Genomic DNA, 14,037 nt, shown 5'->3' with positions numbered 1-14,037 from the left:
AACCAACTTTTTATTCTTGAAAGGATAATATTAAAACATACCAGTTTCCAAGTCACTAGAGAGTTTGGATTAAAGTAATTGGAAAGGGGACGCTACTTAATCTCATTTCTGTCGTGTCATCTGACACTTGGTATCTGATATTTTAGGAGTGCCAGGAACCATAAAAAGTGAGAAAAATAGGACTGTGTACAGATTAAGCCAGCATTATTAGATGTTTCTGAAAAATAACTTTTATTCTGAATCAGTGATAAGCTACATATTCATCTGCCACTATTTCAAGTCACAATTATATTGACATCTCTCCTTTGAAACACCAAACCGTTTTTTCTACTTTCCAAACATCATTTGAAAGCAAATAATTATTCTAAAGATAAAGCATCAGAAACAAAGTTTCTCCACCCAAGGTGACTTTAATTTTCAGATCACAACATTTTAGAGACTCCATTTAATTTCTCCTATTTTTACTTCTTGGCAGTTTTTTCAAACTCTGAAAATTTAAACTATGACAAGAAAAGCATTCAAAACATAATACAAATATATACAAGAATACAAGAAAAGTTTAAAACAAAAAATATTGTACTGCAGTATCTCCAAATATGATGTGTTCTTGAAATAACCAAAAACCAAGGGTACAGGTCCACAACGCTCTCACGTCTTAAACAAATCTGTGTTTGAATCTCTTCATGTATATGTATTTTTGTTTTGCCTTTTGGTGCCTAAAGTAACTAAGCCTCAAAAAGATACCTAATATGACATGAAAAACATGGTATCTATGATTTTTTTTACATCCTATTCTGAACACATCTTAATTGGTGCAATATTACTCTTAATAATAGGCAAGCAATACATATAAAAAGACATACTATAATACAATGTTTTCAGAATCATAAACAATTTCCACGATGACATGAAAAATCTACAAATTAACTCACCTCATTATAAAGTGAAATTCTCATGTATCATAGTAAGAATGCTACTATTAGGAGCATTCTATATTATTTCATTTTCTAGTGTAGAAAGGTTATGGTAGAAAAAATAAGGTGCATTTTTAATAAGCCACCAACAGACACTTTACAGTGCCTAACACACACACCCCCCCAGTGCAAACTATCCAAGAAAATAATCCTTATTTTAATATGAGATGTTTCACTACACAGTTTGACTAAAGGTAAAATGAGAAATAGCTTTCCATCAGTAACATGGCATTATCACAGACAATTCAATGTATATATATATTGTGGTCAGTGAAAATAAAGAACAACATTCCATCCTTTGATTTACTGTTTCTAAATTCTACCTTACCTTTTAGAATTGTTCCCAATTCTAAAAATTTAGATATTTTCCTAGTTTCCATAGCTAACTAGCAGACTAGATATTTTGCTGGTCAGCCACTAGAAATTAGTGACCCACTGGTGATGCCCTTGCTGCGTTTCCTTCTTTACTATAAAACCAGAACCCTCTACTGCTATTTTGTTTCATGCGGCACCAGCCCAACTTCATTTTTTCCCTAAGAAAAAATAAATATATAAAGAAGACACTGTGAGGCATATATTCACAAGGTCTCAATTTCTTAAAACAGAAGTATGGGTATATTTATTTCTCTCAAATGCACTCAAGACAATAATTACACAGCAACAAATCTTTAGTTCAACAATGATTTGATTCATAAGCATCTGAATGAAATTTACATAATTTCACATCCATACCCTTGCATTTTAAATACTGTAAGTAAAAAAGCCCCCCAAATAACCAATTCTTATATTTCCTATTTAGTCCTCTATACATCCAAACTTTAAAAAGTTACAAACTGAACATTATACAGAACATATAAATCATGTTTAAAAACTTGAGGTTTTAAAATCACTGTTCCCCAATATGATTCATAAAAGTCCTCATGCTGACAAGTGCAGTCCTAGGTGGTAAAGTAAACTGGAGAAGGGGAAGAAAGAAGAGACAGACACAAGTTTGCTGTCTTAATATTTTACTAATCCTGTCAGTTAAAAATGGTGATGTCATGAGAAATAACAGTTTAGGTTTAATATGAGGAATGGACTCTGCCTCACAGTTTGAGACATGCATTTCAAGTATTTTCCTATTTGATCTGAGCTCCCTGCAGCAAACTGATGCTGAAAGAGAATAACTATTTTCTTCCATACATTCGCTCAATGTCCGCCTGGTAATGTGTTTTAAGCTCTTTGCGTTTCAGCTTGAAGGCATCTGTCACCAGACCAGTTTCAGGGGTCCACGGTTCAGGGCTCAAACGAATTTTTACTGGAATTTCAAACTTTTCCAGACTTGCTGAGATGGTGGAAAAAAGAAATTAAAAAGTAAACACAAAGTCATGAAAAATATACAATTAAAATTCTTAGCAAATAGTTTTAACTTCCTCAGATTCCACGCACCCATCAAAGTGTACCAGAAGCAAAACACAGATATATATATATAAGAATTATAATAGCAAAAAACTGTTTAGAAAATCTACATGTCCATCAACAGAATGAGTTGGGTAAATTATGATATAGGCATAAAATGTACACAATTCATTCATTAAAAATAAGTTAGATCTATTGGTATGGGTATATAAAGATACTTGCCATATACTGTTAGGTTTAAAAAAATCATTTTTGCTTTGTGTTTGAACACTACATAAACTTACATGCAACTAGATATGTAGGAGGAGGATACAGATAAAATAAACCATATGCCTCAAGGGGCTAGTATCCAGGGCTAAAAAAAAGGAAGTGTCACTTTTGATCTTATACCTATTTGTTTTCTTTTGAATTTATTTTTAAAAAATCACTTTAGAGGGCTTCCCTGGTGGCTCAGTGGTAAAGAATCCACGTGGCAACGCAAGAGACACAGCGTCCATTTCTGCTCCGGGAAGATTCCACACGTCTCAGAGCCTCATGTCCCTGCGCCTCAACCACCGGGCCAGCGCTCTGGAGCCCGGGAGCTGCAGCTACCGAAACCCGAGCGCAGACACGGCAGAAAGACACCTGCGTGACGAGAAGCTCACACGTGCTGGAACGAGAGCAGCCCCAGCTCTCTGCAACTAGAGAAAAAGCCCACACGGCAAAAAGACCCAGCACAGCCAAACACAAGTAACTGTCTAAACATCACTTTATAAAACAGAGATCTAGTGACTGAGCCAGGACAGTCGCCTAAGCTCTGAGGAAGAATGTGGGCTCCCTACTGTGTTTCTCACACCAAGGAGACCCTCGAGAGGGGAAGGATTGGGGGCGGGGGGGGATGAGACCTGAAGAAGCACATTTCCTTATCAAGGCTGATTTACTTTTCCAGTGCTTGTTTCACAAATATTTACCAGCAAAAATTATTGTGTAAAATGCTTTAGTAAACATTGTTTTAAAATACAAAAATGAATAGTTTCTGCTCTCAACTGGTATACTATTGGGAAAAGGGTAAACACTTAGCCATAATAATACATATATTTTAAAATAACTGAGTTCAAGATATAAGTGCCTTGTGAACAAAAATTATATATTAACTCAAATAACAAATTTTATTCTTCCAAGATTACAAGTATTTCAGGAGTGGTTTCTAATTGGAAAAGCCACCATGAGAAAAAGCAGTACGGTAGGGACCGAGCATTAAGGGACCCGAGTCTGACAGCACTGAGATGCGCGGAGACTCGCAGGCAAGCCCTGGAAGCCCATGCTCAGCTATAAACACTCAGCACTGCACTCCGTGATCGGGCTCAAAACGACGCTAGGAACAGCAATATCAGCTACACCAGTTTAGAAAAATGAACACAGCAACAATCACATGACCAGTTGGAGAAATGGGTACTCTAATAAAAACTATGAGTATTTCTTCCTTATTTTGATGTGAATATGTTTATATATATGGTAAGCAAATCCCTTTTGCTTTCTTCCCCCCATTCTCTTGTCATAATATATTAATAAGCTAACTTTATATCACAGTATTTAAGTTACAGGATAGCCAAGTAGCAGAGCTAAAAGATCGCTCAGGGGTGTGCAAACACATCTGGAGAAGAGGTTCGTGTATTTTCAGTTGCACACAAGATAACTGTATAACATGAGGTGACAGTCTGTTACTGTCTTTACTTGGAAATTAACTATGGTTTAAGGAAATGTATGTGGGTACCAAGCTGACAACAGGAGGACTGTGGTGGTTTTATGCATCATCTGGACTAGGCTGGAGTTTCCAGTTATTCAATTAAACACTAATGTAGGTGTTCCTTTGAAAGTGGTTTATAGATATGGCTAAGCCAGTTCAAAGACCTTGAGAGCAGAGCTGAGGCGCCCCTCAAAAAAGAAGCGATGCTGCCCACGGACAGCGACTTTGACCCCTGCCTGAGACTCCAGTCCACTTTTTAAACGTTCTGTCCTATAGACTGCCAGTTCTATCCAGCCAGCCCCCAGTGAAAAGGGAAACCAACTCCCTACCTTAAAAGTTTCTCTAGCTAAATATATTTAACCTACTGACTCTGTTTCTCAGGTGTAAATCGAATACAGACTTGGCTTAAAAATGAAGCTGGATCCCTTCTTCACATCATATATAAAAATTAACTCAAAATGGATTAAGGACCCAAATATAAGGACAAAAACTAAAAAACTCTTAGAAGAAAATAAGAAAATATTTCTTTGTAAATTAGGCAACGGCTTCTCAAATGTGAAGCACAAGCAACCAAACGAAAAAAAGGAAACTGTTCCTTATAAAAATTAAAACTGTTGTACCTCAAAGGATACCATCTAGAAAGTAAAGACACAACCCAAACAATGGGAGAAAATACTTACAAATCACATACCTGATAACGGATTTGCATCTAAAATATATAATACAGTGACAGATTTTATTTTCTTGGACTCCAAAATCACTGCAGATGGTGACTGCAGCCATGAAATTAAAAGACGCTTACTCTTTGGATGGAAAGCTATGACAGACCTAGACAGTATATTAAAAAGCAGAGACACCACTTTGCTGACAAAGGTCCATCTGTCCTTTGACAAAGGTCAAAGCTATGGCTTTACAGTAGTCATGTACAGATGTGAGAGACAGACCATAAAGAAGGGGGAATGTCAAAGAATGTGGTGCCTTCAAATAGTGGTGCTGGAGCAACTTGAGAGTCCCTTGGACAGCAAGGAGATCAAACTAGTCAATCCTAAAGGAAAACAACCCTGAATATTCATAGGAAAGATTATGCTGAAGCTGAAGCTCCAATACTTTGGCCACCTGATGCGAAGAGCCAATTCACTGGAAAAGACCCTGACGCTGGGAATGACTGAAGGCAAAAGGAGAAGAGGGTGACAAAGGTGGTTAGATAGCATCACCAGTTCAACAAACATGAATTTAAGCAAACTCCAGGAGACAGTGGAGGACAGAGGAGCATGGCATGAACCATGCATGGGGTCACAAAGCAGCTGGACACAACTTCAGTGACTGAACAGCAACAAACTCAATAATAAAAACACAAATAACCTCACTTAAAAATTGTGCAAAGAGTCTGAACAGCCGTTTCTCCAGAGAATACATACAGTGGCCAATAAATACAGAAAAATATGCTCCCCATCATAAACCACTATCTGAAATACAGATCAAAGCCACAATGAGGCCACTTCACACCCATCAGGATGGCCAGAATTAAAAGGATTAACAAGTGTTGGTAAGGATGGAGAAACTGGAATCCTCATACAACTTGAGAGGGAATGGAAAATGGTGCCACCATTTTAAAAAATAGTCTAAAATATTTAGAAAAAAACATATTCTGGAAAATAGCCTGGCAGTTCCTCAAAAGAGTCAACAAAGTTGGCAGAGGCCCATCAATTCTACTCAGGTGTCTACCAAAAGAAATAAGTAAGCATACCCACACAAAAACTTGTGTACAAATGTTCACAGCAACATATCATTTATAGCCAAAAGTAGAAACGACCTAGGTGTTAACTGATGAATGGATAACAAAATATTATTTGGCAATAAAAGGAAATGAAGTGTTGATACACACTACGACAAAAATATAGAGCTGAACATTACATGCTAAGTGAAACAAACCAGTCACAAAAACTCATATACTATATGGTTCGACTCATATAAAATCTCTAGAACAGGCAAATCTATAGAACCAGAAAGATCAGTGGCTTCCCAGGACTAAGAGGTCTGAGGTGTGATTAGGAGTGCCTACTGACGGACACAGTGTCTCTTTTTTGAGGTGACGACAAAGACAATGAGGTGGTAACAACCTGAAGCTGATACGGCAATGTGTACAATTCTGCCAACATACTAAAAAACTATTGTAGACTAAATGGTTGAGTTGTTTGGTGTGTAAATTATATGTCTGTTAACACATATTTTTAAAAAATGAATTTTATAAAGTATATAAATTTTAAATTATGCTTGTTTCAGTATTCCACCTTACTGAGAAACAATATAGGTTTCTAACTTTAATTAGAAACCTAAACTTAAGTCAGCATCAACGCAAAGATTTTGAGTTACCTAGAAAAGCTGGAAATTATATTCAGACTGACACGCTACAAAACATAATTACTGCTGAAATAAAGGGTCAGAATAATTTCATCTGATTAAATGAGATTTACATTTCTCATAATCTTAAATGACATATCTAAGGAGAATAAAAATGCACACTTATATTTTACTTAACACTGATGCCCCAGAGAGTATAGCTGGCTTTATTAAACCAAGAATATCAAACTACGTCTCTCGGTACCCACTCCACAATACACACACACACATACAAAAGGGGGAGAGGACATGTGAGTACAGCCAACCACCACCACACTAGCAGTGTAGAAAGAGTCTTGGATGGCTCGCTGCGGGCTGGGGTATATCTGGGAAGCCCAGCAGGGCCTTGGAAACAGCAGAGCAGAGTGGAGGAAGGGCCAACCCGGAAAACAGAAGCTGTGAGAAGAGAACATTCTGATACGTGTACATCAGTGGCGGGCGTGGTGGCCTTGTGTGTCCCCAGAGGGGCTTGAACGGGGGTGACAAGCATGTTCTTCTCCTGACTAATGGTAGGAAAATATGATTGGTTTCTGAGCAGGAAATGTAACCTAAGCCCTTGTAACAAAAACAAGTTTAAGTATTCTCTTCCCATCTCAGTTCCCAGAACCAGTTAACACTCTCACTCACCTGAAATAGCAGCTTCAGAAAGCACTTTAAGTACCTCATTTTCCATTTCACTACTGTTACACAACTCCTCCCAAGTCCCAGTAAGTCCTTTCTTTCGTGCTAGTTCAGTCAGTTCCTTTTGATTTGGCACAACAAATCCAATGACATAAGAATGATAACTGAAATACATAAGGGGTACCTTAGTTAGGGCACTAAATGGCACACCATGTTAACTGTGGTTACTGATCACACTGAAATTTAGTAGCCAACTCTCTACCAGTTTAAAGAACACACATAAGGCATAATTGCCACACTTATTTCATGCAACAGCCGCTTTAACTGTCTGATTCATAACACGTTCTGATGCTTTGGCAGAAATTCATTGCTAAATAAACCTTAATCTGACATTTCATGATGAGTTTCAACTATGCATATAATAACTATTATGAATCATCCTTTTAAAAGAAATTAGAAAATTTATCTTTAAAAAGTTAGTAATTCACATCAATAGACTAAACAAAAATAAAAGCTAATGAAAGTAAGAAGCTTTTTCTAAAAAAATCTGGCAACAAGTCCAAGTAATGTGATTATATATATTTACTCTTTTGTTATCATGAGAATTTGTATTCCGGAGGAACTCTGAGCACACCCACAGAAAGCAGTCACCTGAAGAAACGACAGCCTCATCAGAAGAAAGATGTTTCTGGTTAATATCACACCAGAAAACCCAGAACTGTTAGCATCACTAAAAAAACACTCCACGACTAACAGAGGGCAGAATCATTTATAAATCAATATGGTAAATCTCTAAAATGGGCTGTACCTCAAAGTCTATTTCTAAATTGGTTCTACTAATATCAGATTTTATTTTTTCATAAGTATTATGTTAACTGTGGCAGTAAGTCTTCCAGGCTGGCCACAAAACATCCTATCACTACCACTGGGGAATGATCGCCACATACAGTAGTGTTACGGAAAAATGTGAACAGCGTGTCAATCTGAAATTCCAACACATTTCCCAAGAGTGCATTTCTGGGATTTTAACTTTAAACTCTCCTTCCCAGCTGCCTCTGAATCATCATGGGCGAGAGACGCTATGTGTTAAGACACAGCTTAACCTAGCTTAAGGGGGAAAGAAAGCCCTCCTTTGGGGTTCCTGGGACCCCAGGCAGGCTCGAATTGAGAAGGGGCAGTAAGAAGTGAGCAGAGCACTGTTGGCTGACCAATTTCCTTCTTTACTCCCCTCTCCTCTAGACTGGTTGCGGGAAGCCTCCTTGTGTAGAAGGACAAGTAGCTCGGAGAACCAAAGCAGCGGGAAGGAGGGTTTATTTTCTTCACCTTCCTATCACAAGGGACTCTGCACCGAGATACAAAACACAAATCAGACAGAGGACGATATGGACAGGAGCATCACAAGGCAAGAATCAGCCAGTGGCTGATGAGAAGAGGTCTCGGTATAATTTTACAAAGAAGGCCAGCAGAGAAAGGAAGGGCCAGCCACATTACCAAATGTTTTAAGCAGCATAAATTCTATGTTCTTACCTGTTTGCATATGCACAAATGTTGTCTATTAGTGGGAGATTCTTCAAAGCAGCCTCCACCTTCCCAAGAGAAACATATTCTCCTGCCTGTAGTTTTACAAGGTCCTTCTTACGATCTGTGCAGAAACAGGACCAGGAGCGGGGCACATTGGAAGATAGTATTAACACACCTTTAATACAAACAAATATTGGCCATTCCCCACAAATACTGGTCATCCCCTAAGTAATCTGCGATCAGTTAAGTTCCTTATAAGAGTTAGGCTGAAATTTAAAACACATAATAAAAAGAGGCCCTTATTTCTGTACCACTGAATACATTTCTTTTAAAAACTTAGCTTCTTAAGGGACCTAATCCTCAGGGCTTTGGGTATGTTCTGCTCAACAGATTATGTCCCCGGGACACATTAATACCAGAAAGGTCAAGAATATATACTCAAGTGCCATGTGAAAGCTCACATTCTATCTAAAGAGAAGCAGGATGAAAAACCGTATTACTTCAGTACAACATGGTAGTGCTAAGCGTTCAGACTCTCCAACTTGCTGATTTGGGAAGAATTCCTGCACGTGAGGCCTGAACTGAGTCTTCAGAGAAGACTGAGCAGCAGCCAAGTGGAACGGCACTGGCCAAGAACAGAGCTGGGCCGGTCTGCACAAAGGAGACGGGGGCAGACGGGTGAGCGGGGCCACCCTCTGGGAGCCACTCAAAGGCTCCCGGCAGGAAAGCAGTCAGTGAGACAGGGGTTTAGTAACCACGTGGCGGCCACGAGAGGGTGCACTCAGCAGGAGCAGGCACTACAACAGAAAGGCATTTCCTGCAACACGGTAGCAAAAGGTGCAGACCTGACCTAAAATCACAGAAACAGGGAGAGAGAGACAGAACGATAGGCGTATTTTATAAGGTAAAGCAGTGGGATAGAGACTGACCATGGGGAGCTGGCTGCAGGGGCTGTCATCTCCTGCCAGTGTCTAGCTGGCATGACTGGGATAGAAGTGCCATTAACTGGGACAAAGAACCCAAGAGGAGAAGCAGGAGGACGCGTTTTTCACCTGTCGGTCCTGGTACTGAGCTGCCAGGCATTCCTTAGGGCTCAATGGCAAGGGAAGGAAATGCTTCACACAGGCAAGAGTCCTGCCCGATAACCTCTACATACAAACATGGCGGCTTCCCAGGCAGCTCGGCTGGTAAAGAATCCGCCTGCAAGGCAGGAGACCCCAGTTCGATTCCTACATTGAGAAGAGCCCCTGGAGGAGGGCATGGCAACCCACTCCAGTGTTCTTGCCTGGAGAATCCCCACGGACAGAGGAGCCTGGCGGGCTACAGACCATGGAGTCGCAAAGAGTTGGACATGACTGAGTGACCAAGCACAGCACGCAAAAATGAATACTGCCTACTAAGAACTGGACTCTTTAAGGGTTATCTCATAGTAATTAAAAATACCACTTCTGAACAGACCCTAAGGCCTCACAGCATGTCGAGCCTTGTAATTCCATACAGTCCCTATTGTGCATTTTTATATTGCTGACCTGATACAGAGACCATACCAACGTTACAGAAAGATGAATTCTTACACTATTAAACAACTTCTCTAAATACACAATATCTTTTTTGAAAAGACACTACAGGAACATCTACTTAAAGAAAAACAGTAATCAGCTGGCTCACCAATGATCTTCAAACAACCATCAGGGTCAAACTCCCCAATGTCTCCAGTACAGAGCCACCTCTGTCCGTTTTCATCTTCAAAAAAATCAGCTTTTGTTTTCGCTTCATTTTTGTAGTACCCCATTGTCACATTTTGGCCACCAATAAGAATCTCACCCCTGGGATGTGGTTTATCGGTATTAAAGTATCCACCTAATAAACAGAATAATTTAGAGTTAATTGAATAGTTTTATCCCTCACACACCAGGTGAATATTTGAAACTGCTAGTTTCTAAATAGGGACATCTGGTTTTGATCCAATTAGGGTTTCCCAAAGTAAGGCAGACACTACGAACAAAATTCATCATTAAATCTAGCTACAAATTTTCAGTTGTTTAACCATAAGCACTTCTACTTTCAAACTACTATTCCGAAGGAAAAAAAAATAAACTCAAAAACCTAACATCTAGTGTATAAAACAGTTACATATATACTGCAGGTCAGTTCCTTTAAGGATTCTGTAGAGATGCTTAAATATCATACTAATTAACTGATAAAAGTGTTAAATTGTGCATTTTGAGAATCAATCTCAGTATAAAGTCAAACTAGCATATATCTAGAGGATTTATTCCTTACAGATAACTTCAGAATGGTTCCAAGTTTATGAAACATTTTCACTAGTTTTGCTAAAAGACAGCTGAAAAGTGACACCCAAGGCTTAGAATCTCTTTGTATAAAAGAAAAGTGCATCCAAACAAACCAGAAAATATGCACATGTTAATAGGATCCAGCATTTTAAAAATGACTAGTATTTAAATGGAATGAGCAAGAGATTTTTATGTAATTATAGTAAAAATTCCCTTCTGATAATTTTGGGTTGAAGCCTTCAGAGAAAGAAAAAAGAAAAGAATAGGTAAAAATCTTCTGTTTCATAGAATGAATTTTGTGATTTTGTTTCTATAAAATACGATCATTTGCAATTTATGGACATTATTCATTTAATACATCTTCAACTTTTCCCCATAATTCTTACTTGCATTTATGTAATAAAACAAGCAAAAAAACCAATTCTTCAAAATCATCTCTGAAACAAGTCAAAATAAATTCACTCATAGCTCTAGATAAACATATTTCTATTTATAAAGGACAAAAGTAAGTACTTATGGGTGATTTTATATTCTGAAATAAGGAAGAAAAGGAAGTAAAATTCTAATACTATACAAATTAATGCTCTGTGGTTAAAACAGGTTATTACCTTCCTCCCAGTTCTTTAATTTGATTTCACAGCAAACTAATGGTGCTCCCACTCTGCCAGTATTGTAGTCCCACACTAAGATGTAAAGGAAAAAAAGCATTTGATTATGGTAGTTAATAAACAGATTCACTTTTTTTTTTTAATTACAAAGATTTATCCCACAGCTTAGATATCCCCAGAGAACCTTTACAAGCAGACGCAGCCCACACTGAGGGGTTTTCTTTCTTTAATCTGAAGTGCTCATAAACAAGACACTTCACAGAAGGGTACAGAACCTCCAAGAACCGTGGGCCCACGTTTCCAGCACAGCAGCAGGGACAGCCCCTAACAGACAGGACAGGCCTGCTCCAGTTTTCCCAGACTCCATGCCATCACATTTTCTTACACCCACTAAGTAGCTGCTTGGTTCATGACTCTGTCTTCCCTGTTTTAAAGGATGAAGGAGCACGATGGTTTACAGCTATTCCACTTTCTTACTCAACTTAACACAGCTCTGCAGGACAAATGACCTCTCCAGTCTTCCAAGTGAGACCTCTGAAGCTCCCCTTGCACCAGCTTATGCTACCACACCCTATTTAAACTCATACAGTAAGAGTTCAGAGGCCAGGCTGGAGGTTCAGAGTGTTCACTTTCAAAGATCTGGGGCAAGAATTCACCAGTATTATGAGTTACTACTGCATTAGGCTTCCTTTTCAAGGACCATTCAAATATCAGAAATAAAAGGTTGATACATGATACTTTACAGATTTATTTACAACATAAACCATCACTGCTTAATAGTGCAACCAATGGAAACCTTAAAAATTGAAGAAATTAAGGTTCCTTGGGAACGGAACGTGCTTGTTTTTAAGAATGCTTGTGTATTTTCTGCAAAACAAGAGTTATAAGCAGCTTCCAAAAATATGAAAATGATAGAGAACACAACGGAAAACTGGAAAATATGGAAGTAGTGCAGGATAAGCCTCGCATAAGAATGGTACACAAAATCACTTAGGGCAAAGAAAGGAAAATGAATATGGTTTAGTGTCTACAAATATCTAGAGAAAACAAAGGAGAAGTACAGTTTTTTCGTGGACTGGAGAACAAAGTAACTGTCCTCTATAAAAGGGCACACAGGCACTAGACAGTCACCTGTGCACCACGTGGGTAATGGACCAGTCACCTAAGCTCGTCGCCATGATAAACTCTGGGAATTAGATTCTCCAGACCGAGATTAGATTCTCTAGTTTCTCACTGCACTTATTTTAACACAGACCACTCACCTCAATAAACATTTCTGAATTTGACCCTTAATAAACCTAAACAACTAAACAAACACACTAATTTTTCTACATAAAAAGAAATTTAATAACTGATATAAGATCATATATGTATACAATACAGCTAATGCTTGTTACTATAACTTCTTTTCTAGAATGCAAAGTAGTTTTTAATACTATCTATCAGTTTAACATGAAAAACTCCTCTAGATGAACTAGTGACATACCTAATACATTCTGAAAACTGATTTCAACAATCACAGTACTTGAGATTTACACAAATATTTTAACCGATTTTCTATATATTTGCAAAAAACAACCATACCAAAAGGGCCAGGAGTTGTACCCTAGCCTCTGTTGTAGACACCACTCTGCAGACACAACTAACCTTCTGTAATTGTTCCAGCCCCACAAGATTCAGTGAGTCCATACCCCTGACCAACAGGACAGCAAAAACAGATGTTCATGAATCGCTGTGTGGTTGCAGAAAGTGGAGCACCTCCACACAACAGAAGTCGAATATTTCCACCTAGCAAGCCTCGAACTTTCCGGAAAATAAAGCTAAAAAAAAAAAAAAAAAAAAAAAAATCCAATCACCGATTTTTAAAGCTGAACAGGATTTTCCAAATCATTTAGACTAATCTCCCAATTTTGATATATAGGAACACCTCGAAGATAATTTAGGGTTCAGTTCCAGACCATAACAATAGAGAGACTATATCAATAAAGCAAGTCACTTCAATTTTTGGTATCTTGGTACATACAAAAATTATGTTTATACTATACTGTGGTCTATTAAGAGTGCAACAGCATTATATGTAAACAGCAAGGCATACCTTAATTAAGAAATACTTTATTCCTAGCAAAATGCTAACCATCTGACAATAAAAGGTTGCCACAAACTTTCCATTTGTTTAAAAACAAAATCACAGTTACTTGTGAAATACAATAAAGCAAAGTGCAACACAATAAGATATGCCTATGAGATGTTGAGACCAAATGACCTATCCAAAGTCACAAAGCCAATTTAAGAGATTCTCTTGACCCACTAATTAAATCTAAATGTCTATCCAACCAAGTTTATTCTACCCAAGAAAATGTGATTTTCTCTTAAGAACTGTAAGAAATATTAGAATTCAAAATTGCCAGGTTTAATTTTGTATAGTAACAGAAACCCTTTGCTTATGGCCAGAATAATTAGTTTTATATCATTATATAATACATATTAATACTGAA

The 14,037-nt window shown here is 38.0% G+C and overlaps 1 protein-coding gene across 4 annotated transcripts in view; it reads right to left on the bottom strand.

The window, feature by feature from the left end:
• Positions 1 to 212: 212 nt before the first annotated feature.
• ACSL3 (acyl-CoA synthetase long chain family member 3) overlaps positions 213 to 14,037 on the bottom strand; it is a 72,716-nt gene continuing 58,891 nt past the window's right edge. For all 4 annotated transcript variants that reach the window (XM_020900175.2, XM_070458705.1, XM_020900176.2 and 1 more), the window contains 6 exons: positions 13,190 to 13,362; positions 11,543 to 11,617; positions 10,309 to 10,500; positions 8,647 to 8,761; positions 7,126 to 7,283; positions 213 to 2,298 (listed from right to left, as the gene is read on the bottom strand). In XM_020900175.2, coding sequence (XP_020755834.1) covers positions 2,141 to 2,298; positions 7,126 to 7,283; positions 8,647 to 8,761; positions 10,309 to 10,500; positions 11,543 to 11,617; positions 13,190 to 13,362 — 871 coding nt within the window. In that variant the 3' untranslated portion in view covers positions 213 to 2,140. The remainder of the gene's footprint in view (positions 2,299 to 7,125; positions 7,284 to 8,646; positions 8,762 to 10,308; positions 10,501 to 11,542; positions 11,618 to 13,189; positions 13,363 to 14,037) is intronic.

This window comes from Odocoileus virginianus, chromosome 30 (assembly GCF_023699985.2).
Source record: "Odocoileus virginianus isolate 20LAN1187 ecotype Illinois chromosome 30, Ovbor_1.2, whole genome shotgun sequence".
Taxonomy (NCBI): Eukaryota; Metazoa; Chordata; class Mammalia; order Artiodactyla; family Cervidae; genus Odocoileus; species Odocoileus virginianus.
The sequence above is the reverse complement of the archived record's forward strand: the minus strand, read 5'-3'. Positions and strand labels throughout refer to the sequence as shown.